The sequence below is a fragment of the Bos grunniens genome, chromosome 3 (genome assembly GCF_055505025.1).
Source record: "Bos grunniens cultivar Pamir isolate PY7600 chromosome 3, Bosgru_T2T1.0, whole genome shotgun sequence".
NCBI classification, from domain to species: domain Eukaryota; kingdom Metazoa; phylum Chordata; class Mammalia; order Artiodactyla; family Bovidae; genus Bos; species Bos grunniens.
Genome location: NC_141167.1, coordinates 20,176,494 through 20,202,385, shown reverse-complemented (window position 1 = coordinate 20,202,385; position 25,892 = coordinate 20,176,494). Strand labels below are relative to the sequence as shown.

The 25,892-nt window shown below is 46.9% G+C and overlaps 2 protein-coding genes, 4 non-coding genes and 1 pseudogene across 6 annotated transcripts; 1 reads left to right on the top strand and 6 right to left on the bottom strand.

Annotated features, from left to right (window-relative positions):
* The first annotated feature begins 3,361 nt into the window (after window positions 1-3,361).
* On the top strand, window positions 3,362-7,654 carry BEST4 (bestrophin 4). The gene is made up of 9 exons (XM_086385139.1): window positions 3,362-3,617; window positions 3,710-3,804; window positions 4,546-4,779; window positions 4,938-5,092; window positions 5,476-5,553; window positions 6,036-6,221; window positions 6,325-6,405; window positions 6,512-6,666; window positions 6,814-7,654. Exons 1-9 carry the CDS (start codon window positions 3,466-3,468, stop codon window positions 7,079-7,081), a joined length of 1,404 nt encoding a protein of 467 aa, XP_086241265.1. The 5' UTR covers window positions 3,362-3,465; the 3' UTR covers window positions 7,082-7,654.
* Window positions 7,655-10,039: 2,385 nt separating this feature from the next.
* RPS8 (ribosomal protein S8) lies at window positions 10,040-12,581 on the bottom strand. Its single transcript, XM_086385154.1, has 6 exons — window positions 12,555-12,581; window positions 12,034-12,140; window positions 11,508-11,607; window positions 10,973-11,148; window positions 10,628-10,757; window positions 10,040-10,205 (listed from the first exon to the last, which is right to left on the bottom strand). Exons 1-6 carry the CDS (start codon window positions 12,556-12,558, stop codon window positions 10,096-10,098), a joined length of 627 nt encoding a protein of 208 aa, XP_086241280.1. The 5' UTR covers window positions 12,559-12,581; the 3' UTR covers window positions 10,040-10,095.
* Window positions 10,312-10,382, bottom strand: LOC147375211 (small nucleolar RNA SNORD38). The gene has a single exon (XR_015161727.1). It is a non-coding gene; the product is annotated as a small nucleolar RNA SNORD38 (small nucleolar RNA).
* LOC147375210 (small nucleolar RNA SNORD38) lies at window positions 10,840-10,909 on the bottom strand. Its single transcript, XR_015161728.1, has one exon. It is a non-coding gene; the product is annotated as a small nucleolar RNA SNORD38 (small nucleolar RNA).
* On the bottom strand, window positions 11,683-11,786 carry LOC147375209 (small nucleolar RNA SNORD46). The gene has a single exon (XR_015161729.1). It is a non-coding gene; the product is annotated as a small nucleolar RNA SNORD46 (small nucleolar RNA).
* LOC147375208 (small nucleolar RNA SNORD55/SNORD39) lies at window positions 12,224-12,303 on the bottom strand. The gene has a single exon (XR_015161726.1). It is a non-coding gene; the product is annotated as a small nucleolar RNA SNORD55/SNORD39 (small nucleolar RNA).
* Window positions 12,582-24,282: 11,701 nt separating the features above from the next.
* Window positions 24,283-24,381, bottom strand: LOC147375206 (U6 spliceosomal RNA; annotated as a pseudogene).
* Between the last annotated feature and the right edge of the window lie 1,511 nt (window positions 24,382-25,892).

Genomic DNA, 25,892 nt, shown 5'->3' with positions numbered 1-25,892 from the left:
GCAACTAACACCCGGAGCAGCCAGATACATAAATAAATATTGACTCAATGGACAAGAGTTTGGGCAAACTGTAGGAGATAGTGAAGGACAGGGAAGCCTGTTGCACTGCAGTCCAAGGGGTCACAAAGAGTTGGATACGACTTAACAACTGAACAACAAAATAAATAAATGTATAAAATGTGCTCTTAAAAAAAATTATCTAGGCAGTCTGGCTCCAGACTCCATGCAATAAACTGCCAAGTCATATATCAGCTTTCAGCTGTGAGGGGAGGGGGCACTGGTGGTTAGGACCAGAAGAGAGGGAGGGGCAAGAGCTAGGGGAGGATAAAGAAGGGTGGGGAAAATGATTTACAGGTGGAGTGGTTCCCTCTCCTTGACCATAAACCAAAGGGACCTGTCAGCAACTGGGAAGGGAGATAAAGTGACTCAGGAAGGAGGGGCAGGGTGGGGCCTGGGGACTGCTCCCTCCTGGGGCAAGGCTTCAGGTTCTGTACCTTTACCCATGGCTCTGTGGGAAATGCACAGGCCAGGGATCCAGAGAGTTGGGTAACAGGCTGATGTGAGAGAGCCTCAGATGGGGATGGGAGCTAAGGACTAAAATGCAGCCAATTGGAAGCACTGTCAGAGAAGTGATAGGACCTCAGGGCCTGAGCTCTCCAGGTACCAGAGACTCTTTAAGAGAAGCAGTCCAGAATGCTTTAGGAAAGCCACAGATCAGAGCGTGGGAAGGGGCTGCAGGGCCAGGGGGGTTAAGGCCCCAGAACTGGTATCTTGCCCTTTTGCAGGTCAGCTCGTGGGTTTTCCAGACCTCCAGGACAAACACACACAGAGTCCTGTTCTTTCTACATATGCACACCTTCCCTGAGCCTGGGAAGGAGAACATAACTTGTCAGGCCATGGGTTGGCTCTCAGACCTTGCTCATTCAGGGAGTTTCTCACAAAAAGTGGGGAGAGGGACCAGATGTCTTTCAGGTTAAAAGATGCCTGCACCCCAGTGTTCAGTTCAGTTCAGTCGCTCAGTCGTGTCCGACTCTTTGCGACCCCATGAATTGCAGCACGCCAGGCCTCCCTGTCCATCACCAACTCCCGGAGTTCACCCAAACTCATGTCCATCAAGTCAGTGATGCCATCCAGCCATCTCATCCTCTGTCGTCCCCTTCTCCTCCTGCCCCCAATCCTTCCCAGCATTAGGGTTTTTACCAATGAGTCAACTCTTTGCATGAGGAGGCCAAAGTATTAGAGTTTCAGCTTCAACATCAGTCCTTCCAATGAACACCCAGGACTGATCTCCTTTAGGATGGACTGGTTGGATCTCCTTGCAGTCCAAGGGACTCTCAAGAGTCTTCTCCAACACCACAGTTCAAAAGCATCAATTCTTCAGCGCTCAGCTTTCTTCACAGTCCAACTCTCACATCCCAGTGTTCACAGCAGCACTGTTTACAATAGTCAAGACATGGAAGTAACCTAAATGTTCATCAGAGGAATGTATAAAGAAGATGTGGTGTGTATATATATATATATATATATATATATATATATATATAGTGGAATATTACTTAGCCATAAAAAATGAAATAATGATATGGATGGACCTAGAGATTCTCATGCTGAGTGAAGTCAGAGAAAGACAAATATATGATACCACATATATATGGAATCTAAAAAAATGGTATAAAAGAACTTATTTACAAAACAGAAATAGAATCACAGATGTAGAAAACAAACTTTTAGTTATGGGGGGAGAAGGTGGAGGGATATAAATTGGGAGACTGAGATTGATATATATACACTACTATATATAAAGTAGATAACTAATAAGGACCTGCTGTATAGCACAAGGAACTCAGTACTCTGTAATGGCCTATATGGGAAAAGAATCTAATTAAAAGTGGATATATGCATAAATGATTCACTTGGCTGTACAGCAGAAACACTACATTGTAAATCAACTGTATTCTAATTTAAAAAATTTTTTAATAAAATAGAAAGAAAGAGAAAAGAAAAGCCTGCCTGGGTTCAAGTCCTCAGCTTTATTGAGATGAATCAGACGTAATCCTGTCCAAGGTCTTGTGGGCTGGAGGGGAGACCTCTTTGTAGAAGATTTTAGGGCGGTATGACTAACTGATTCGAGAGAGGACCTCAAAGGAGCAGTGAAAAGGAGCGAGGTCAGAGGCTGATGACAGCAGGTGGAAGTGGGGGCATCTCATAGGCCACGTTAAAAGCCAGGACCTGGCACTGTTTGGCTTGGGGAGAGGCCAGCCAGGCATCCCAGGTTCTGAGAAGCAACAGTGGACCAGTAGGTGGAAACCAAAGGGAAAAGGCTGGCTTTTCACTGGCTCAGGATGAATGCCTGCATGCTCCAGGCTCCGGGCATTCTTGCTCTGAATATTCCCCACTGCCTTGTGAGGAAGGGGTTATTGATACTGTTTTACAGAGGAGCAAACTGAAGTTAGAGAGATTAGGTATCTTGGACAAAGCCACAGAGAGGCAGAATTCAACCCCAGGTGTGTCGGCCTCGCAAACTTACGTTCCTAACCACCTCTCCATGCTTCCTCTCTTCAGGAACCACTTGCAGGGAGAACCAGCTCACAGCGTGGGGAGGGAGCTTCCCAGGACAGGCCAGAGATTTGATGGACTGGTGCTCTGGCACAGTGCCTGCCACTTAGTCAGTGCCCTGCCATCAGCAGCTGTTATGACACTTTATCATGCATCTGTCTTCTCACCTGGAGCGTGGGACAGTCAGTTCTGTCACCTTGGCTCCAAGGATATGGTGTGAGCTGTGGGGTCAATGCAGAGGCATTTATAGCACTCAAAGGCCAGCCCAGCCCTGCAGGCACAGGAAGACACAGCCAGTTCCCAGCACCAGGGGAAGTCGGGTGACAGCCTCAATCCATCAATGATAACCTCAGTCCGGCCAAACTTTATGGACCCAGGAGGTACTTAAGTGTTGTGGGGTGAAGCCTAGCTCAGTTCCCCTTCCTCGGCACAGGCTGCTGTCCAGAGCAGGTAGGTAGGTGTGGGATGGGGGTCAGAGTGCCCTGTGCCTTGAGAGACCAACTATCAGCTTCGAGAGCAAGACCCCACGGTGTATGGGGCTGGGCTACAGTTGAGTCTCCTGTCCTCAGCAGTTCAGGGGTTCCTCCTAGTCCTGCAAGTGGAAGAGGAGCTTGGGGCAGCCTCAGGCAGGAGAGGATGTAGATCTCAGCTCCCCTCTGCCCCATCTCATCCTGGTTTAACCCATGTGCCACTGAGTCCTAGGGGGCTGGGGGTGTGCTCTATCTGCTTGTCTGCTTCCTTCCTACTGAAAGGGTGAAGGCTGGGGTCGGGGGGTGACCAGAGTTGTAGGAGGTTACTTGGGGACCTAAGCTGGGTGATGAGAAGGCAGGCTAAGGAGGAGGTTTATGGGGAGAGAAGGACAGCTCCAAGGGCAGCTTTCACGACCTTCTGCCCCAGGTCACCAGCACCATGACGGTCTCCTACACCCTCAAAGTGGCAGAGGCCCGCTTCGGAGGCTTCTCTGGCCTGCTTCTCCGTTGGCGGGGAAGCATCTACAAGCTCCTCTACAAGGAGTTCCTCCTCTTCATCGCCCTGTATGCTCTGCTCAGCGTCACCTACCGGTGCGAGGGTGAGGGCAGGGTCTCAGGGCTGGCCTGCGGGGGACTAGGTTGGCCACCTCCCTCTAACGCAGGCCCCACCTGACCTTCCCCAGGCTGCTGCTGACCCAGGAGCAGAAGCGTGTGTATGCTCAGGTGGCCCGATACTGCAACCGCTCTGCGGACCTCATCCCCTTGTCCTTTGTACTGGGTAAGTTCAAAGGACAAGGGGTTCTCGCTTGCAGCCTCCTAGCCATCTTTCCTGACCTTTGGGCTGGGCTGCTAGCGCTGAGGGTCAGAATTAGCCCAGCGGCACATCTGAAGGTCAACCAGAGCAGGCTCAGCAGACATGGGAGCTGTGTGCCGGGTCTAGGATTTCCAGAGGACTAGGCCCTGCTTTGGAGAAGGCAATGGCAACCCACTCCAGTACTCTTGCCTGGAAAATCCCATGGGCAGAGGAGCCTGGTAGGCTGCAGTCCATGGGGTCACTAAGAGTGGGACACAACTGAAGTGACTTAGGAGCAGCAGCAGCAGCAGCAGGCCCTGCCTATCACCAGCCTGACCCTCACTCCAAACACAGCCCCAGCCTGCTGCTGGCCTCACATCCCCCTGCGTCCTGCAGGGGAACTGGAGAGAGGTGACACTTCCCTCCACACCCTCATGGGAAGCAGGGCTCAGAGTTAACCACTGCCTGGACTTGAACCATCATGTCTCCTCTGCCTGAGGAGGTCTGCAGTCTTCTTCCTCCCTGCCTGGTTTGGTCCATCAGGGCGTGATCAGAGGATGAGGCTGTCCCTCTGACAAGCGAGGCAGGGTGCTGGAGTCAATGTGTCCTTCCCTCTGCCTTGGTTCCACCCGGCTTGGACCAGGCGTTCTGGTTGCCGGCAGGACACACTGACTTCCAAGCCCTCCGTCTTCCCTTTCCGTCCCCACTACCCACGGCGGCCACCAGGTTTCTACGTGACCATGGTGGTGAACCGCTGGTGGGCCCAGTACACAAGCATCCCGCTGCCAGACCAGCTGATGTGCGTCATCTCAGCCACCGTGCACGGCGTGGACCAGCGTGGCCGTCTGCTGCGCCGCACCCTCATCCGCTACGCCAACCTGGCGTCGGTGCTGGTGCTGCGCTCTGTCAGCACGCGCGTGCTCAAGCGCTTTCCCACCATGGAGCATGTGGTGGACGCAGGTGCGGCGCTCAGGGAGCCCTGGGAGGGACTGAACCGGACCTGCTCCGAGGGTCTCCTAGGCGGGGAGGTTTGACCACCAGGGGGAGCTCCAGGACCCCAGAGCGGTGAGTCCTAGAGGACAAGGATGAGACTTCATTTCTTTCTCTTCAATCTCCAGGTTTCATGTCCCAGGAAGAGAGGAAAAAGTTTGAGAGCCTGAAATCTGACTTCAATAAGTACTGGATTCCTTGCGTCTGGTTCACCAACCTGGCAGCCCAGGCCCGGAGGGATGGGCGAATCCGTGATGACATTGCTCTCTGCCTGCTCCTGGAAGTGAGTCGACCTAGGACAGGCCCATCTGCCCTCCTCCCCCTACTTTTGCATACAGCAACCATAATTTCAGTGCTTAACACCTACATGGTGTCTATTATGTAGCGCAGCAAGTGTGAGGAAGTGAGGAAACTGAGGCAAGGAGTGGAAAAAAAAACTTGCCCAAGCCACACAGCTAGTGGAGCCGAGATTCATCCTCAGAACTTCCGGCTCCAGGGTCTGTCCTTGCAGTCACTGTGCTGAGCTGCCTTCCATCACAGGCACCCCAGCCCGACAACACCTCTGCAAGCAGAATGAGACCTAGCCCAGGCCTAATGTGTACTGGACTCCCTTCTCCTTTCTTCCTTTCTGTCTCCACTGACTTCCTCTTCCTGCTGTTCCACCAGGAGCTGAATAAGTACCGGGCCAAGTGCAGCATGCTCTTCCACTATGACTGGATCAGCATCCCCCTCGTCTACACCCAAGTAACTGCCTCTCACCTCCCAGTCCCAGTGCCTACTGTATGTCCTGTGCTGTGTGTGACACTGAGAACTAGAGACGGTACCTGCCCAGGGGCAGTTCAGTTCAGTGAGACACTAAATAGCCAAGGGCTCATCCTCAAAGCCTCCCTGGGCCCTCACTAAGATGATCCCCTCCCATTTGGTGTTGCCACACCTTGCTGCATGTTGTATTTATTTTTTAATTTATTTTTTAAAATATTTATTTATTTGGCTGGGTTGGGTCTTATTTGCAGCATGGGGAAGCTTTAGTTGGCACATGTGAACTCAAGGTGCAGCAATGTGAGATCTAGTTCCCTGACCAGGGATCGAACCTGGGCCCCCTACATTGGGAGCTCACCCCCAGGGAAGTCCCCGATACATGCTTTAATTGTTAGATCTACCACTGACCCTCGGGGCAGAGACAGCATTTTAACCTGTCCCACTCAGCCTGGCATTCCCTCCTCCAGGTGGTGACCATAGCGGTATACTCCTTCTTTGCCCTCTCCTTGGTGGGCCGCCAGTTTGTGGAGCCAGTGGCAGGGGCTGCCACACCTCGGGAGCCTCTGGAGCCAGGGCAAGCCGCAGGGGACCTGGACATGTACGTGCCTCTCACCACTCTGCTGCAGTTCTTCTTCTATGCCGGCTGGCTCAAGGTGGGCACTTCAGGGGGTGGGGATATGGACCCAGGACCCACCCACACTTTGCAGTTAGAAAGTAGGGCTCTGAGCCCAGAAAACACTCTCTTACCACCTGCAGGTGGCAGAACAGATCATCAATCCCTTTGGTGAGGATGACGACGACTTTGAAACCAACCAGCTTATAGACCGCAACTTGCAGGTGATTCAGGGTCTGGTGGCAGCTCCCGGCAGTCGGGCTCTCCCTCCTTGCCAGCTCTCAGTCTGGGTTTGCAGAGAAGGGGATTCTTGTGACCTGCTGCTCCCAGGTATCCCTGCTCTCCGTGGATGACATGTACCAGAACCTGCCTCCCGCGGAGAAGGACGCGTACTGGGATGAGGACTCGGCGCAGCCGCCCTACACGGTGGCCACGGTGGCCGAGTCGCTGCGGCCTTCCTTCCTGGGCTCCACCTTCAACCTGCGGTGAGTAGCCTACGCCGGCTGAGGCAGAACCTGAGTCAGTAGCCAGGCTCCAGTTCCCCACCCACCCTCCGGGCGCCCAGGACTCGGTCCCTCCGGGTCCACCTGCTGTCAGAGGCTTGCTCACGCAGCCCTCCTGCCTGCCCGCAGCATGAGCGATGACCCTGAGCAGAGCCTGCAGGTGGAGGCGTCCCCTGGGCCAGCCCGGCCGGTGACCGCGCAGACCCCGCTGCTCGGCCGCTTCCTGGGCGTAGGCGCTCCCTCGCCAGCCATCAGCCTCCGGAACTTCGGCCGCATCCGCGCCCCGCGTACCCCGCATCTGGTGCGCTTCCGGGCCGAAGAGGGCGGCGACATCGAGGCAGCGGACCGCATTGAGGAGGAGGCGTCAGGGTCAGGGGACGAGACCCAGGAGCCCTGAGCCAAACCAGCCGGGGTGGGCAGTCCAGCTGCCTCCCCCAGGCCCGCCCCCGCCTACTTTGCGGGCCCTGCGGAGTTATTAGAGCAGCATTCCCACGTGCCCTAAGGCCGGGCACCTAGGGACCGCCCCGGATGGCATAAGGGCCTGATTTGGGTAGAGGATGCTTCCAGTTTGGCTTAGCAGTTTAGCTAGGACACAAGGGCGAGTTACAGAGGACTAGATCCCAGGTGCGCGGTTTATTTCCACTGTGATTTTGGGCTAGGCCAGTTCTTAAACTTGGAGCATCAGTATCACTGAAGGGCTTGTTAAAGTCTTGGGTACCTACCACCCCTGGCATTTGATTCATTAAGTCTGGGATGGAGGTTAAGAATTTGCGTATTTCTAATAGGTTCCAGGGAATGCTGCTGCTGCCCCCAAGGTCACATAAAAATGTTTAGAATATACCTTATTCTGATAACCTCACCCCAAAGAGGGGCCAAAGTGTGTACTGGGTACTTTATGTTATGTTCAATTTGTTTACAATGAGAATGTATTCATTTATTATTTGTGCAATTAAAATTGCTTAAAACTGAACTGGCATACTCTGAAGTGGGTTAAAGATAAGGGTTTGGTGCAGGGGGGGGGGGGGGTGGCGGTGGGCGGAGAGGGTTTGAGAGTCTGCCCTGGAAGCTGACACTGAGATGTGAAGGCACCCAGCCTAGACTTGCGGCATCTGAACAAGCCCTTCTCTGTTCCCACCAAACAAGGAGAAAGGACAATTTAAGGGGTGAAAACTGCAGGTGGTCCATCTCTGTGGTGAGACTGGGGCACTCAGCTGACCCCACAGGGTACTAGAGTTGCTCCTAAACTGAGTTTCTCTAAGATTCCTGCCTTCTAAACAATTGGTAAATGCCAAAGCTGAATGCTAAAGCCAAGGGAAAACAACCGCCAAAACTCAAAAATGGGAGGCATGGCGAATGTAGGGAGAGCTTGAGGACATGCAGCCTCTGGCATTGTTGACAGGATCACAATGCTGGGTTCTACTTTCCTGCTGAGTGACGGGATGATGAACTTTTCTCAGCCTTGGTTGACAAACCTGTACTGTCCAGAAAAGGCACCTTGTGGTCACCATTCACTCAGAAGGCACCCGAAGTGTTTTGGAAGGGTTGAGAGGAAGCCTTGCTTCAGGTTGAGTGCTCATCAGGGAGAGCAGTGGAGATGTAGATGCATTCAGCTCTTTTGTTGCTGTGCCACGCCCAACACACAGCTCTCAGAGCATCAGCTAATGACCATGTGTTGCCAGATCACTGGGTGGGAAGGCAGAGGTCAGGTCTCCCCAGAGTCAACCATAAGGTTTTAAAGGGTTGGTCTTAGTGGTCCACCTTTTCCAACTGCTTAGCCAGAAGTCGGAATTACAGAAGTCTGCAATTAGCCAAGTTGATGAACCAATTTTGATTTATAGCTCATTTAAGACAAGTACTTTTCAACCACTTTAAATTGGATAAAACCTTTTCTTTAGAACTCCTTAAAGTACATATTTGACTGGTATATTGCTGTGCCTTTCCAGATACTAGAGATGCAGCAGTAAACATACCCATTTCCCCAGGAGATATATTTTAATAGAGGGTGCAAAATAAGCAAATAAACAAAATTTATGCCAAATAAGGGAAAAAACAGGGGCAAAAGATATGGCATGGAAGGGAGTGCTATTTAAAATTCTGTGATCAGGGAACTCACTGGACTGACAAAGATCTGAAAGGAGTGAGCAACGTGGGCATCTGACAGAAAGTATTCCCAACCAAAGGAATAGTAAGTGAACACATGTAAAGGATGGCAGTCATCATAGAAGGGATTAGTCTCATTGAGTTCCATAGCTTCTGGTTCCAACTTTGAGATGGGATGCTGTGTAAAAAAATTTATCTTTTAGGGACTTCACTGGTGGTCTAGTGGTTAAGACTTTACATTCCAATGCAGGGAGCACAGGTTTGATTTCTGGTCAGGGAACTAAGATCCCACAAGCTGTGCAGGCAAAAAACCAAACATAAAAGCAGTATTGTAACAAATACCATTAAAAATGGTTCATATCCAAAAGAAGTTTAAAAATCTTAGCTTTTTAAAATGATCACAGAGAGCTGGGATTGTGTTAGAGAAAACAGAAGAGCAAAGCAGGATGCAGAAAAGCGATCAGAGCAGCAGTTGTGCTTTGTGCTCAGTTGCCAGCTGTTTTTAACCCTTGGGCTGCAACCTGCCAGGCTCCGCTGTCCATGGGATTCTCCAGGCAATACTGGGATGGGTTGCCATGCCCTCCTCCAGGGGATCTTCCCAACCCAGGGACCAAACCTGCGTCTCTTTATGTCTCCTGCATTGGCAGGCAGGTTCTTTACTATTAGCACCACACAAAATTTGGTGACATTTGATGTGGGAGTTATGACCCAAGGATAAGCTAAGATTGAACCTGTCTTTAACCTAAAAGACCACTATTTGCTACAATCAAATAACTGAGGAACTATGAAAAGGGAAAGCTGAAGAAACCAATTCAACAATTTAAACAAACTAACTTTTGAGTAAGGAGAGGGGAAAGGATTAGAGCTCAAGAGATAATTAATATGTATAACTTGCTCAACAATGCTTAAGTGTAGAACACAATTTCAAGGTTTCTAGACCAGGAGCCTGAAAAAAACCCCAAACCAAAGTCTGCATACAGGGTCTCTAAAAGAACTTTAGGGAGGCAACATGGCTTTGGTTCCAATGATGGTCCAGGCAACAGCCCAATACTGCAGGGGCCCCAAGCTGGGTTACCTCCCTCAGTCTCTGCTCAGCCTGCACAACACATCCCTGTTGCCACTGAAACTCAGCCTCAGGAGCGAGAACTGTTCCTCCGGCTAGAGTCACAGCCCGTAACAGGCCTGGCCTTCAGGCAGGGGGAACTGGGGCATTCTATAGTGTGCCAAACAATGAAGTACTCTCAGAACATGAACATGGCATAGAACAGTAAACGCCTTTATTAGATGAGCTAAGACAGGAGAGAAGAGGGTTTATTTGCCTTTCCGGGCCTTGATCTTCCTCAGATAGAACTCGAGCTCTTTTCCCTCTAGCACATAGCCGTCTGCTCGGCCACACTGGCCTGGTCTTGAAGCGATGCATGCTGCAAGATTAGAGTGTGGTCCTCAGGAAAATGACACTGTGGCCTACCCATATCTATGTATCCCCTTAAGCGCCCAGGTATCCTGGGGCAGACACAAAGCCCAATGTCTCCTCAGATATACTTTATCATCACTTTGAAAATCAGTAGCAGAACTGGACAAAGTTTTCATCACTGAGACAATCCCCTCAGCCTGGACACAGACGAGTTCTCAAGATACTACTGAAATTCAGAGGCCTAGACCAAGTTCAGGCCTATGGGCTCCTGCCCACTATCTTCCATTTCCGCTTCAAACTAACCAGATGACCAAATATTCTGATTTGTGCTTGTTCACTGTTACCAAATCCTTCTGGTGAACTCTCTAGCCTCCAGAGAGCACACCATATCTTGAGACGCCTCCTCCCCAAATGCAGAAGTCATCTTACCAAGAAGCTTGCCCTGCTGGAACTGCTCCTCTAGAAGACTGCTGATTTTCGCGTTCTTTTTCCTCTCATCGTATTTCTTCTGAATTTTCTTTGATCGTTTCTTGTTTAAAATCTCTTCCTCCTCAGGAGTCTGAATAAAGGAAATACAGATGGCTTAGAGGGGGACCCCCAAACCCTAGTTCAGGAGTGTCACATCCCACAGCCCTGCCACCTTCCTCAGCACTAAAGGCTTTCATCTCTCTCCCTTCAGTAGCAGAACTGGACAGAGTTTTCATCACAAGAAGGCTGAAATCAGGCTGGCCTCCCCCTGCACCCCCTACAGGAAGTTGCTCGCCAAACACATACCAGCTTGGCCCCCTTCTTGCGGCCCAGGGGCAGTGCATAGTGGGACTCGTACCACTGTCGGTACGGTGTGCTGTCGATAAGCACAATACAGTTCTTCACCAGGGTCTTGGTACGGACCAGTTCGTTGTTGGATGCATTATAGACAACATCGATTATTCTTGTCTTGCGTGTACAACCTGCTCACAGAAGAAATCCAGAATCAAGCCAAGTAAACCTGATGCCAACAATCTTCCATCCCTACCCTAGTAAGGCTTAAGAAGGGAAACTCTAGCAACAGTTCATCTTCCACAAACCTATCCTTCCAGAGGTGGCTGGCACCCACATTGTCTCCAGATTCAACCCCAATCTCTGAGGCTATTCGAGTTAAGTGGCAGGACAGGATTGGAGGTAAGTCTCCACAACCTCAAAGCTGTTCAACAGGAGAACTTTAGTATCTTGGTCCAGGCCATGGACTTCCTGCTAAAAGCACTTACTGAAGCTTAAAAACAAGGATTAGCTGCTGAGTTCCCACCCGCGCCTGCAGGACTTCACTCACACTCCGAGCCCCAGGAGAAGTTCCCCACGTCCAGCCTCAAGGCCCGGTACTTCTTGTTGCCTCCCCGCACACGGACTGTGTGTATGCGGCGGGGGCCAATCTAGAAAACACAAGGAGACAGAAACTAGGTTATCAAGGAAAAGTAAGAGAGAAGGGAACCCGGGCGCGACGGAGGTAACAGTCAGTGTAACTATGACAAGCCCTAGCATTGGCAAGTGGCACATAGGTGACCAAGACGGCCACAACCACGCCTAAGGATACTTTTTCATCACTCCAGTCACCTCCAAGAGAGAAAGCCCGATTCCAAACGTTGAAAATTAAGGCTCGGTGCACCGAGGAGCCCACTCGCTCCGTGCGCCCTTGCAGGTACTACTAGGACACGGCAGCAGTCTCCACGCGATCTTTCAGTATCTACCCAGCACGCGAAGGCGAGACCGCCTAGTCCCCACAGCAACTCGCAGAGCCCCACAAAGATTCAACCGACGCCGCAGAAGCGACCTCCCGGGCGGTGAGGACCCGCACGCACCTTTGTGTTGGCAGCGGGGCGTCCCAGCTCATACTTTCGCTTCTTGTGGTAGGGCTTTCTCTTGCCCCCGGTCTTACGGCGCTTGTGCCAGTTGTCCCGAGAGATGCCTGCGTGTGGAAGCGGGGGGGCGGGAGCCTGAGGCAGGGAGTCCGGAGCCGAGGCCGCCAGCCCAACGCCCCACGCCGGCGGTCGCACGCTCAGCTCTCCAAGGTTAGCTCCCCCACAGCGCAGTCGGGAGGTCACAGCATTTCCAAGGTGTCATCATGCACGTGCGACGCAGCCCAGACCCTTCCCGTCCCGACCCCGGCAGCCATGATGGTGCCGCTCGCGGCCCCGAGTCCTGCGGCTCCAGGAATGGCCCCTGGGATGGTCCCGGGGGCCCAAGCCTGAGCACCACCCTCCTCGCGGGGGTTCCGTGTCCGGGGGCCCAGGAGCCCGCGCTGCCGGCTGGGCCCCGAAGCAGGATGGCGCCGGATTGAGCTCGCTCCCCAATCCCGGCCCCAAAGCAGAGCGCCACTCACCCATCGCTCGGCGCTGGCTGGAAAGAGAAAACGCAGCGCGTCACGGTCCGGTTTGTAATACGTAGCCCCGCCTCCTTACGTATCTTCCGGGCGCCGCAGAGAGCGGCTTGGGGCGGGAGGGCGGTGTTGCTTACGTTTCTGAGGCGGCGACGAGGCCTCGGGTTTAGGAGGGTCCTGAGAACTCTGCGCCGCGACCTAGGGCCGCGCGGGGATTTCGCGGTGTCTGGCGTGCGTGGGCGCCTCTGCTTCCGGGGCACAAACGCCGGGCGAGGGTTGCCTGGCTTTACGTTTTGAAAAGACCCGTTTTATGTGAGAGCTGTGGGTGCGGGTGCGTTGAAGACAGTAGAGGGGGACTTAGGTTTCGTTTGATTGAGGGGAAAGGAGGTGTGTCAAGGATTCCGAATTCCTCACGTGACCAGTTGGATGGATATTGGTGCTACTTAGTGAAAAGGGGTACGCTGAGGTAGGAGCTAGTCTGGTCTTGTTCATTCTGGTCTCTTGGTGACTCCTGCACGTGGGAATGACAGGCAGCTGGATGTTCATGTCTGGTCATCCGTAGAGAAGGAATCTGGACCGAAGTTGCTGCTTTGGGACTCCTTGGCATATACATGGTAACCAAAGCTACCAGAATGAATGAAACCTAGGGAGAAAGCATAAAGCAAACTTCTTGGAAACGGGGAGTTAATACTTTGGCCTTTGTGGGCTCTAGGTTCTGCGTCACCACTACTCAGTTTTGCTGCTGTAGTGTGAACACAGCCATAGACAATAGGAAACGAATGGATGTGACTGTGTGTCAATAAAATTTAAGGGATACTAGCATTCACTTGTCATGAAACGTACTTTTGATTTTTTTTCTCCCAGCATTTAAAACAAAACCCGGGACTTCCTTGGTATTCTAGTGGCTAAGACTGCTCTCCACGCAGGTCAGGGACCTAGATCCCACGTCCCATAAGTAACAGTTTGCACGCAGTAACTAAAGATCCCGAGTGCCACAACTAAGACCCAGTAAGCCAAATAAATAAATATTTAAAAAAAAAAAAAAAACAGGAAAACTATTCTTAGTTCACGGGCCCCATCAGCATACAGTAGTGTGCCAACTGGTGGCACACAAGGAGGATCTAGTACCAAGGCTTGAGGAATGGCAACATTTAAGGCCAGGTAGAGAAGAGGAGCTGGAGGGAGCAATTAGAGCGGCCAGAGGAAGGCCAGCACAGGGTGAGGTCATTGTCTAATGCTACTGTGACATCTAGTTAAAAGGAGGACTCAGTTCAGTTCAGTAAGCTCAGTCCTATCTGACTCTTTGAGACTCCATGGACTGCAGCATGCCAGGCTTCCCTGTCCATCTCCAATTCCTGGAGCTTGCTCAAACTCCTGTCCATTGAGTCGGTGATGCCATCCAACCATCTCATCCTCTGTCATCCGCTCCTCCTGCCATCAATCTTTCCCAGCATCTAGGTCTTTTCCAATGGGTCAATTCTTTGCATCAGGTGGCCAAAGTATTGGAGTTTCAGCATCAGTCCTTCCAGTGAATATTCAGAACTGATTTCCTTTATGATTGACTGGTTTGATCTTCTAGCAGTCCAAGGTACTCTCAAGAATCTTCTCTAGCACCACAGTTCAAAAGCATCAATTCTTCAGTGCTCAGCTTTCTTTATAGTCCAACTCTCACTAGTGATTATTGGGTTGAGTGCTACATTGGAGTGGGGAAAAATTTGAAACTGCATTTTTCAAATTCAAACAGGAAATTTAAAAAGATACAGTACATGTAGATAATTCTTTTAAGAAGTATGACTTTAAAGAGGAGGAGAGAAGCTAGCTGGTGGCTAAAGAGAAACTCAAACAGAGGGAAGTTTTTCAATAGAGTAAACTGCCTGATAAGACTCTTTTGCACTTGGCTCCAGATCCTATCCCATCCCATGCCGAAAGGATTCTCCCACCATTATTCCATTCTCTCTTCTGTATCTTCAAACTTCCATGGCTTCCCTGCACATTCAGAATAAAACCTAAATTCCTTATGGCCTAGGAGACCCAGGGGTATTGGACCCTTGCTTATCTCTTGCCTTATCAATTTGACCTCATCTCCTACCTGTTCCCCTCCCTCATCTGCAGGCACTCAACCTGTTGTTCCTATCTCAGGCTTTCCTTCTCTTGACTGAAAAGGCTCTTCACCTAGGGCTTAGCTTGGCTTCCTCCTCACTTCAGGTCTCTCACTGCCACGCCTATCCCCCATATACCTTTTCTGAGCCTGCTTTGTAAAGTAGCAACTCTATACTAACATTGTTTTTACATGCTTATTATCTGTCTTCCCACTAAAATACAGTAAGCATGAAAGTAGGAACTGTGTTCACTACTGTATTTCCAACACCTAGAATAATCATTCTGGCATTTAATAAGTACTCAATAAATATTTGAGTGGTACTCAAATATTTGAGCAAATTATTTTTCTGCTTACTACATTGTATTCAATGGGTTTTACCAGTAGATTGACATCTTAAAAGAGTATAGTGCACATATGTCATACATCTCTATTCCCAGTCCCTTGGTACAAGAAAAGGCAATTGTGTTGGACATAAAAAGGGGAAGTTGGAAAAAAAAAAGGGGGAAGTTGGAATCAAGGTACACGTGTTGGGTGATGGGATTTTGTGATAGACTAGATTATAAGGATGACAGAAGAGCAACATGAGGTTCCTCCCCTGGGAAAACACATTAATGGTGGAGTGACATCACTAGAAAACACAGGAGAGGCAGGTTTCTAGAAAGTCAATCTTAGGATAAGTTTGAATTGCCTGTGGGACATATAGGTGCTATTTGTATTGCAAGTAGTTGAAAAGATGAGTCTGAAGCTTGGAAGAGAATGGGACTGATATTTCCCACCCCCACTCACCATGGTCTCTATCCACCTAACCCAGTGTCCACCCCATCAACTCTTCTATGTCGCTCAATCATTAAAGTCTAGTGCTGGGACTTCCCTGGTGGTCTCGTGGTTAAGAATCCTCCTTGCAGTCCTGGGGACTCAATCCCAGGTCCGGTAACTAAGATCCCACACGTCTTGGCGCACCACAGCTATTGCAACCTGCACTCTCTGGAGCCTGCCCAGCTGCTGCAATGAAAGATCCTGCATGACATGACGAAGACTTGACACAGTCAACTAAATAAATATGTTTTAAAACCCAGTGCTATTTCATAATACAAACAAAGTAGGAATAAAAGGAAATTTATTTAGTATGGAAAAGAGTAGTATACAAAGCCACAGCAAACATCATGCTTAATGTTAAAGGCTGAAAGAGTCACTCCTGAAATCAGGATGGCCAGGAAGCTGGCCTTCACCACTGTTATTCAGTAGTATACTGGAAGTTCTACCCAGAGTCCTGAGGAAAGAAAGAAAAGACATCCATGGGTGAATGGAAAAATTAACACTGTCTATTCACAGAACACAGATCACATCATATTATATATAAAACTTACTATAACCCAGGTGGTACAGTGGTAAAGATCTGCCTGCCAATGAAGGAGATGTAAGAGACATGGGTTTGATTCCTGCATTGGAAAGATTCCCTGGAGTAGGAAATGGCCACCCACTCCAGTATCCTTGCCTGGAAAATTCCATGAACAGAGAAGCCCAGCATACTACAGTTCATGGGGTCGCAAAGAGTCAGACACGACTGAATGACTCAGCACACATACATACACATAACAACAAAAAATTATTTGAGCTAGTCAACTAACTCAGCAAAGTTATAAGAGGCGGAATCCGTTCACACACTCTATCTAATATGTATATACTAGTAATAAATCGGACAAGGCAATGGCACCCCACTCCAGTACTCTTGCCTGGAAAATCCCACAGACTGAGGAGCCTGGTAGGCTGCAGTCCATGGGGTCGTGAAGAGTCGGACTGAAGTGACTTAGCAGCAGCAGCAGCAGCAATAAATCATCAGAAAAAGAATTTCTGAAAGCAATTTCATTTTAAATAATGTCAACATTAATATTTAGGAATATATATTTAATCAAGATACAAGACTTGCTTTTATGTATGTACAACTGTCAATTTGAAATTACTGGAAAATAAATTACTTTTCAAAATAACAAGTTGGGGTCAACAAGAGGCTGATAAAAAAAATTAAAAATTGTTAAAAATTTAAAGAGAAGAAATAGGGACTTCCCTGTTGGTCCAGTGGTTAAGACTCCATACTTCCACTGCAAGGGGCATGAGTTCAACCCCTGGTCAGGGAAATAAGATCCATGAGGTACAGCCAAAAATTAATTAATTAACAATTTTTAAAAAAGAAATAAAGGAATATGGGAATTTTTTTAAGTTCCCACATTTTCCTGAAAATCCAAAAAATTTAGAAAGTCATGTGTGTTCAGGAATGAGTACATACCCAGGAGACTTGAAAACCCCCTAGTGTCAGTGAGAGATGACTGACCAAGCTCTGCACAAGCAGAAAGTAAGGTCTGTACACCATATGCAAGTGGAATTTATTTCAGGTTTGCAAGGTTGGTTTAACATCTGAAAAATCAATTAATGTAATATGCCTTATTAATAATAAAGCAGAAAAAACATATGATCACCTCAAAACACAGAAAAAGCATTTGACAAAATCCAGTATCCTTTCATGATAAAAACACCCAACAAATTAGAAACAGAAGTGAACTTCTTCACCTCTTAAAGGCACCTACAGAAAGCCCCCAGCTAACATCATAATGAATGATCAGGGACAAGACAAGGATGTCCATTCTCACTACTTTTGTTCAGAATGACATTGGGTGTTTTATTCAGGCAGGGAAATTAGAAATAAAAGGAAAAGAAAAAGAAATAAAAGGAATGTTAATTAAAAAGGAAGAAGTCAAGCTATCTATATACAGATGACCCCCTATTTATATTATCTATTTATAATAAATAAATAAATAGAATAAATCCCAAAGAATCTACTAAAAAGACTATTAGGGTTATTAAAAGAATTCAGCAAAGTTGCAAGGTACAATGTCAACAGTCAGTGGGGGCAGGGAGGAGAGGAGATAAATTAGGAGTTTGGGATTAATATATACACACTACTAAATATAAGATAAACAACAAAGATCTACTGTTTAGCACAAGGAACTATATTCAAAATTCTTTTCCTGTAATGGAAAAGAATCTGAAAAATATATGTATATATATATTGACTATGCCAAAGCCTTTGACTGTGTGGATCACACTAAACTGTGGAAAATTCTGAAAGAGATGGGAATACCAGGCCACCTGACCTGCCTCTTGAGAAACCTGTGTGCAGATCTGGAAGCAACAACTGGACATGGACAACAGATGGGTTCCAAATAGGAAAAGGAGTACGTCAAGGCTGTATATTGTCACCCTGTTTATTTAACTTCTATGCAGAGTACATCATGAGAAACGCTGGGCTGGAAGAAGCACAAGCTGGAATCAAGATTGCCAGGAGAAATATCAATAACCTCAGATATGCAGATGACACCACTCTTATGGCAGAAAGTGAAGAAGAACTAGAGAGCCTCTTGATGAAAGTGAAAGAGGAGAGTGAAAAAGTTGGCTTAAAGTTCAACATTCAGAAAATGAAGATCATGGCATCTGGTCCCATCACTTCATGACAAATAGATGGGGAAACAGTGGAAACAGTGTCAGACTTTATTTTTGGGCTCCAAAATCACTGCAGATGGTGACTGCAGCCATGAAATTAAAAGACGCTTACTCCTTGGAAGGAAAGTTATGACCAACCTAGATAGCATATTCAAAAGCAGAGACATTACTTTGCCAACAAAGATCAGTCTAGTAAAGGCTATGGTTTTCCAGTGGTCATGTATGGATGTGAGAGCTGGACTGTGAAGAAAGCTGAGCGCCAAAGAACTGATCCTTTTGAACTGTGGTGTTGGAGAAGACTCTTGAGAGTCCCTTGGACTGCAAGGAGATCCAACCAGTCCATTCTAAAGGAGATCAGTCCTGGGTGTTCTTTGGAAGGACTGATGCTAAAGTTGAAACTCCAATACTTTAGCCACCTCATGCGAAGGGCTAACTCATTGGAAAAGATTCTGATTCTGGGAGGGATTGCGGGCAGGAGGAGAAGGGGACGACAGAGGATGAGATGGCTGGATGGCATCACCAACTCGATGGACGTGAGTCTGAGTGAACTCCAGGAGTTGGTGATGGACAGGGAGGCCTGGCGTGCTGCAATTCATGGGGTCGCAAAGAGTCGGACACGACTGAGCGACTGAACTGAACTGAACTGAATACTTATATACAATATATATAAATATCGGGAAGATCCCCTGGAGAAGGAAATGGCAATCCACTCCAGTACTATTGCCTGGAAAATCCCATGGACAGAGTAGCCTGGTAGGCTACAGTACATGGGGTCGCAAAGAGTCGGACACGATTGAGCGACTTCACTTTCTTTTCACTTTCATATGTATATATAAAATATATATATCCGAATCACTTTGCTGTACATTTAAGACTAATACAACGTTGTAAAGTAGCTATACTTCAATTTTTTTTTAAGTTTAAAGAAAAGATCACACAAAAGATCAGTTGTTTCTATATATCAGCAATGAACAATCTGAAAAGGAACTTAGAAACAATCCCTTTTGCAATAGCATCCAAAAGAATAAAATACCTAGGAAATATATTTAACCAAGGAAGTAAAAGACTTGTACACTGAAAACTATAAAATATTGTTGAAAGAAATTACAGACGTAGATAAATGGGAAGACATCTTGCATTCCTGGATTAATATTAAGATGGCAATACAACCCAAATTCAATGCAATTCCTGCCAAAATTCCATCAGCCTTTTTTGCAGAAATGGAAAACCTGATCCTTAGATCCACATGGAATTACAAGGGCCCTCAAAAAGCCAAAACAATATTGGAAAAGAATCAAGTTAGAGGATTTCAAAACTTATGGTGGTTCCTTTGTGGCCTAACGGTTAGGATTCCAAGCTTTCACTGCCATTGCCCAGGTTCAGTCCCTGGTCAGGGAACTAAGATCCTGCAAGCCACACAGCATGACCCAAAACAGAAAAAATATAAACTACAGTTACCAACAGCGAAGTATTGGCATAAGGACAGACATACAGATTAATGGAAGAGCTTCCCAGGTGGCTCAGTGGTAAAGAATCTGCCTACCAATGCAGGAGATGTAGGAGACCCAGGTTCAATCCCTGGGTCAGGAAGATCCCATAGAGAAGAGAATAGCAACCCCACTCCAGTGTTCTTACCTGGAAAATCCATGGACAGAGGAGCCTGGTGGGCTACAGTTCATGGAGTTGCAAAGAGTCAGTCAAAACCGAGCATGCATGCACAAAGACGAATGGAATGGCATTTCAAGTCTCATAAATAAGTGCATTCTCTTTTTTTAATTTAGTTAATATATTTTTGGCTCTACTGGGTCTTCATTGCTGCTCCAGCTTTCTCTAGATGCAGTGAGCCAGGGCCTATTCTCTATTTTCACTGTGCAGGCTTCTTACAGTGGTGGCTTCTCTTGTGGAGCACAAGCTCGAGGAAGTATAGGCTTCAGTAATTGTTTCATGAAGATTCAGTAGTTGCGACTTAGTTGCCCCGCAGCATATGAAATCTTCCCGGACCAGGAATCAAAGCCATGTTCCCTGCATTGGCAGGTGGATTCTTAACCACTGGACCACCAGGGAAGTCCTCATTTTCTTTTAAAAAAATTTATGTTTGTATTTCCTTCCAGTTTTATTGAGCTATAATTGAGGTACACCACTATATAGGTTTAAGTTGTACAGCATAATGATTTGATTTATATATATTATGAAGTGATTATCACAGTAAGTTTAGTGAACATCCATCATCTCATATAAACATAAACTAGAAAAAAATTTTTTTCTTATGATGAGAACTCTTAGAATTTACTCTTAACTTTCATGTGTAACATACAGCAGTGTTAATTATATTTATCATGTTGTACATTACATCTCTAGCAGACATATATCTCATAACCGGAAGTTTTTACCTTTTGACTGCTTTCATTCAATCCTTTAGTCCCCATGCCATCAATTGATTTTCAACAAGGTTGTCAAGACAGTTCAATAAGGGAAAGAACAGTCTTAAAATAAGTGATGTTAGAAAAACTAGGTATCCACATGCAAAGAATGAATTTTGAAACCCTACCCTACAGTGGCTACAAAAATTAACTCAAAATGGATCAATGGCCTAAATATAAGACCACAAAACTCTTACTAGAACACATTAGAGTAAATCTTCACAGCCCTGGATCTGGCCTAGGATTCTCAGATATAACAGCAAAAGTACAAGAAAAACAACAAAAAGTTAAAAGACTTCATCGAACTTGAAAACTGTTGTGCTTCAAAGGATACCTCAAGAACATGAGAAGACAACCCATGGTGTGAGGAAAAATATCTGCAACTCATAATTTGATAAAGGTCCAGTATCTAGAAGATGTTTTATAAATAGCTCTTACAAGTCAATGATAAAGACAAGCCAACTTAAAAATGGGCAAAGGGCTTGAATATAGACAAGAGAATCGAAAATTGAAGTTTTGCTCACACAAAAACTTGTATGCGAATACTGATAGCACAAATGGTCTATTCATTATGCCCAAAAGTGGAAGCAACGCAAAAGTTCATCAACTGAAGGATAAACAAAAACTGCTATGGCCATTCGATTGGAATATTATTTGACCATAAAAGGAGTGAAGTGATACATGCTACAACATGATCCTTTAAAACATATGCTAAACGAAGAAGCCAGACACAAAAGACCACATTTGATATTATGATATTGTTTATACCAAATGTCCAGAATAGACAAATCCATAGTTTAAGAAAAATAGATTAGTGGTTGCCTAGGGCTCCAGGGAGAGGTGAGTGGTGGTGTATATGTGGCTGCTCATGGGTAATGGATTTTTTTTTTTAATTGAGGTTGATGTACAACAGGATTTCCTTTGGAGAGTCATAAAAATGTTCTGGAATTAGGGGTGATGATTGCCCAATTAGTGATAAATGAGTACACTAAAAAAGCCCGCTAAATTGTACACTTGAAAAGAGTGAATTTTATACTATGTGAATTACATTTCAATAAAGCAGCTATTTTTTTTAAGCCCTAAAAAATAAATAAATATTAAAAAGCCCTGGCATATTTAAGAAATAAAGACCAGCGTTCGCAGCCGCCTCCGCGCCTCCGTCGCTCTCCAACTCTAGGGCCGCCTCTAGCTCGCCGAGCTCCAGCCGAAGGAGAAGCAGCGTAAGGGTCTCTGGACCACCGCTTGTTCAAAGCCGACTGCCCGCAATCGACGCGTGGTAAAGCACGGAGGAAGCGGCTGGCTACAAAAGCCGCTCGCAAGAGCGCGCCCTCTACTGGAGCAGTGAAGAAACATCATCTTTACATGCCTGGTATGGTGGCACTCTTGGTTTCTCTATAATCCAGCGAATACTGGCAATTTGATCTCCAGTTCCTCTTCCTTTTCTAAAACCAGCTTGGACATCTGGAAATTCTTGGTTCGCATAATGCTGAAACCCAGCATGCAAGATTTTAAGCATGACCTTACTAGCATGGGAGAGGAGTGCAATTGTCTGATGGTTAGCACATTCTTTGGTATACCCTTCTTGGGGATTGGGATAAAGATTGAATTTCAGAAAAACATCTTTGTTTCATCAACTACGCTAAAGCCTTTGTGTGGATCATTACAAACTGTGCAAAGCTCTTAGAGAGATGGGACTATCAGACCATCTTACCTGTCTCCTGAGAAACCTGTATGTGTGTCCAGAAGCAACAGTTAGAACCCTGTATGGACCAACTGATTGGTTTAAGATCAAAAAAGGAGTACACGTACTCATCTATATGCTGAACACATCATGAGAAACGCTGGGCTGGATAAATTACAAGCTGGAATCAAGATAGGTGGGAGAAACATCAATAATTTCAGATATGCAGATGATACCACTCTAATGGCTGAAAGTGAAGAGGAACTAAGAGCCTCTTGATGAGGGTGAACAGGGGAGTGAAAGAGCCAGCTTAAGACTAAATATGAAAAAAGCTAAGGTCATGGCATCCGGCCCCAGTTACTGCATGGCAAATAGAAGGAGAAAAGGTGGAAGTAGTGATGAATTTCCTCTTCTTGGGCTCCAAAATCACTGCAGATGGTGACTGCAGCCATGAACTCAGAAGATGATAGCTTCTTGGCAGGAAAGCGATAACAAACCTAGATAGTGTGTTGCAAAGCAGAGACATTGCCAACAAAGGTCCATATAGTCAAGGCTATAGTCTTCCCAGTGATCACGTACAGTTGTAAGAGCTGGACGGTAAAGAAGTCAGAATCCCAAAGAATTGATGCCTTTAAACTGTGGTGCTGAAGACGACTCCTAAAAGTTCTTTGAACAGCAAGATCAAATAAATCAACTTTAAGGGAGATCAGCCCTGAATATTTACTGGAAGGACTGATGCTACAGCTGAAGCTGCAGTATTTTGGTCATCTGATGCAAACAGATGACTCATTGGAAAATCCCTGGTGCTGGGAAAGATTGAGGGCAGAAGAAGAGGGCTTCGGTATAGGATGGCTGGACGGCATCACTGATGCAATGAGCATGAACTTGGGCAAACTCTGGGAGATGAGGGACAAGGAGGCCTGGCACGCTGCAGTCCATGGGGTCATAAAGAGTCGGACAAGACTGAGTGACTGAATTGAACTGAAATGGTGTTTGTAGCATTTTTATCACACAGTAGATTCCATCCATTCACTATACTTTTCTGAGTTGTCCTACATGGAAAGACATGTTTTTAATGTTGTCTGTCTCCTGTGCTGTTCCTGTAAGTTTGCTATTAAAATACATTAAACTATAAAAAAAGGAAAAAAGAAAGACCAATGTGGTTGGAGAATCATGAGAAGTTAGAGAAAAGTTCATTTATCCATTTGATATATACACACTGTGTGCTTGCTCAAGATATTGTAGATACAATATGAAAACAAAAATCTTGGTTCTTCTGTGCTTAAATAGCTAGCACTTATTAAATGTGAGACATTGTACTTACTGCTGGGTGTGTGAACTCAACTTTCTTCTTTTTAACAGTGCTGCATGACTTGTGGCATTAGTTTCTCAACCAGGGATCAAACCCAGGCCCCTGGCAGTGAGTGCTGAGTCCTAATGACTGGATAGGCAGAGAATTCCCAAACACTATACCAGTATTATTCTTATTCTACAGAGAGCACGAGGTAAATAACCCACTTAAGTTTCTAGTCACAGATCTTGGATCATACCCTACACTATGGCTTTAGAAGCTGGGCTGTTAGTCTCCAAGTCATTCTGCTCAAATTATGTTCCCACTGGACCAACAGAAAGGAGCTGACCAGGTACCAGGTGGGGTCTAATGCCATGGGAGGGCATTCGGGATTTATTAAAAGCTTCCTCTGGCTGGTTGGGGAGAATGGGTCTCTGTGAGTCAAGATTTCAAGATAGGGGGCCAGTTAGGGAAGGTGGTCAGGTCTGGGATGGCAGCATTCATTGGATCTTTGCAATTCTGAGGTGGGTATAGGTGGCCTCATTTTACAGATGTGGCAAGCTGGAAGCTTTTAAGGCCTCAAGAGTTAGTGCCATTTCTGTCAAACTTTTTTTTTCAATCACATGTAACTTTTGAGCACTTAAAATGTGACTAGTATGTCTGAGAAATTAAATTTCTCATTTCATTAATTTTAATCATGGTAAATGGTTAGTAGTGGTGGTTCATTATTGAACACCACAGGTAAAAATATGGAATACTTCATGAATTTGCCTATTATCTTTGCACGAGGGCCATGCTAATCTTCCTGTAGTTCAATTTTAGTACATGTGTTGCCGAAATGCGTGCTCTGTCAAACTGATTTAGCGGAATTTTTAAAAATGTCATTACAGAATGTTTAAAATTTTATTCATTTAATTTTTGGCTGTGCTAGGACTTCGTTGCTACTTGTGGGCTTTCTCTTGCTGTGGTGTGTGGGGATGGGCTACTCTAGTTGTGGTGTGTGGGCTTCTTATTGCAGATTTCTCTTGTTGCAGAACACAAGCCCTAGGGCTTGAGTTCAGGTGTTGTGGTGCATGGGCCCAGCTGCCTCCCAGCGTGTGGTCTCCCCAGACCAGGGATTGAACCTGTGTCCCCTGCATTGGCAGGCAGACCCCCAACCACTGGATGACCAGGAAGTCCAAGGTGAATTTCTGAATCTAGGTCCTCTATTTGGTTATTTGATGGCACCTCACTCATGCGATTTTCTCACCACAAGATAGAGAATGCTCCTTCTTTACAGTGAAAATCCTGAGGCTGAGAAAGAGGGCTAGAACCTGGCCCATCTGATCCCATTCCTCTGAGTCTCTGCAGCAGCCCATGTGTCCTATGCCGTGTCTCCCTGACTGGAGCCTTTCTAAAACATGTGTTTGGTTGTGTGGTGCTAGGCTAAAAACCTTTTAATGGTGCATTACCATTTACCTGGAGAAGGAAATGGCAACCCACTCCAGTATTCTTGCCTGGGGAATCCCATGGACAGACGAGCCTGGTGGGCTACAGTCTTGTGGGGTCGCCAAGAGTCGGACATGACTGAGCAACTGAGCATACACCATTTACCTGATTCATGTTCTGTGACGTGGGATCTGGAGTCTTCTAGTTCCCAAACCATCCATGCCCTGTGTTTGGTTCCTCAGTCTATATGGCAAATTTCTCATTTTTCAAGAGCAAACGTGTTAACCTGTCAGATCCTTTCCTGTCTAGCAAAGCAAGTGCTTTCGCGTCAGTGTTCCCACAGAATTTTTTAACATGTCTTTAGCAGACTGTAAATGGCAGAGCACCATTTCCTTTCTGCTTCGAGCTCCTGTCCAGGAGAAGGCCTAGGACCTAGTCGGCATTGAACAAGGCAGAGGTTGGCATCTTCACCATGTCACTGAAACCGCAGGTGTGGATGTGGCCTCCTGGGGAGAGTCAGCATCAGCGCTACCCCTGCGGTGGTGTCTGAGTCCCAGAAGGCTCTTCCCACACACCACTCAACAGGCTGATTTTTTTCTCTTTATTATTAGACATAATATATAAACACATAAAACAGAAAACAGCAGGGATCCTCATGGGCCTCAAAAACCAGCAGGGAAGGAAGAGGCCCTGGGAAACTTTTTTTTTTTTAAAGTACAAGATATATTAGTGGCCGGACCAAGGGTGTGGAAGGCAGGCCAGAGCCAGCAGAGCTGAACTATAGGCTCCTTCTCTCCCCACAGAGCCAGGACAGCCCCAGGGAGCTCTCCCCCAGCAGCCAGTCCACACAGGCAGATTGCTGCCTACGGGAAAACTCTACGATGGAGAGCCTCCCCCTCTGGGAGAGAAGGGCAGTGCACAGGGT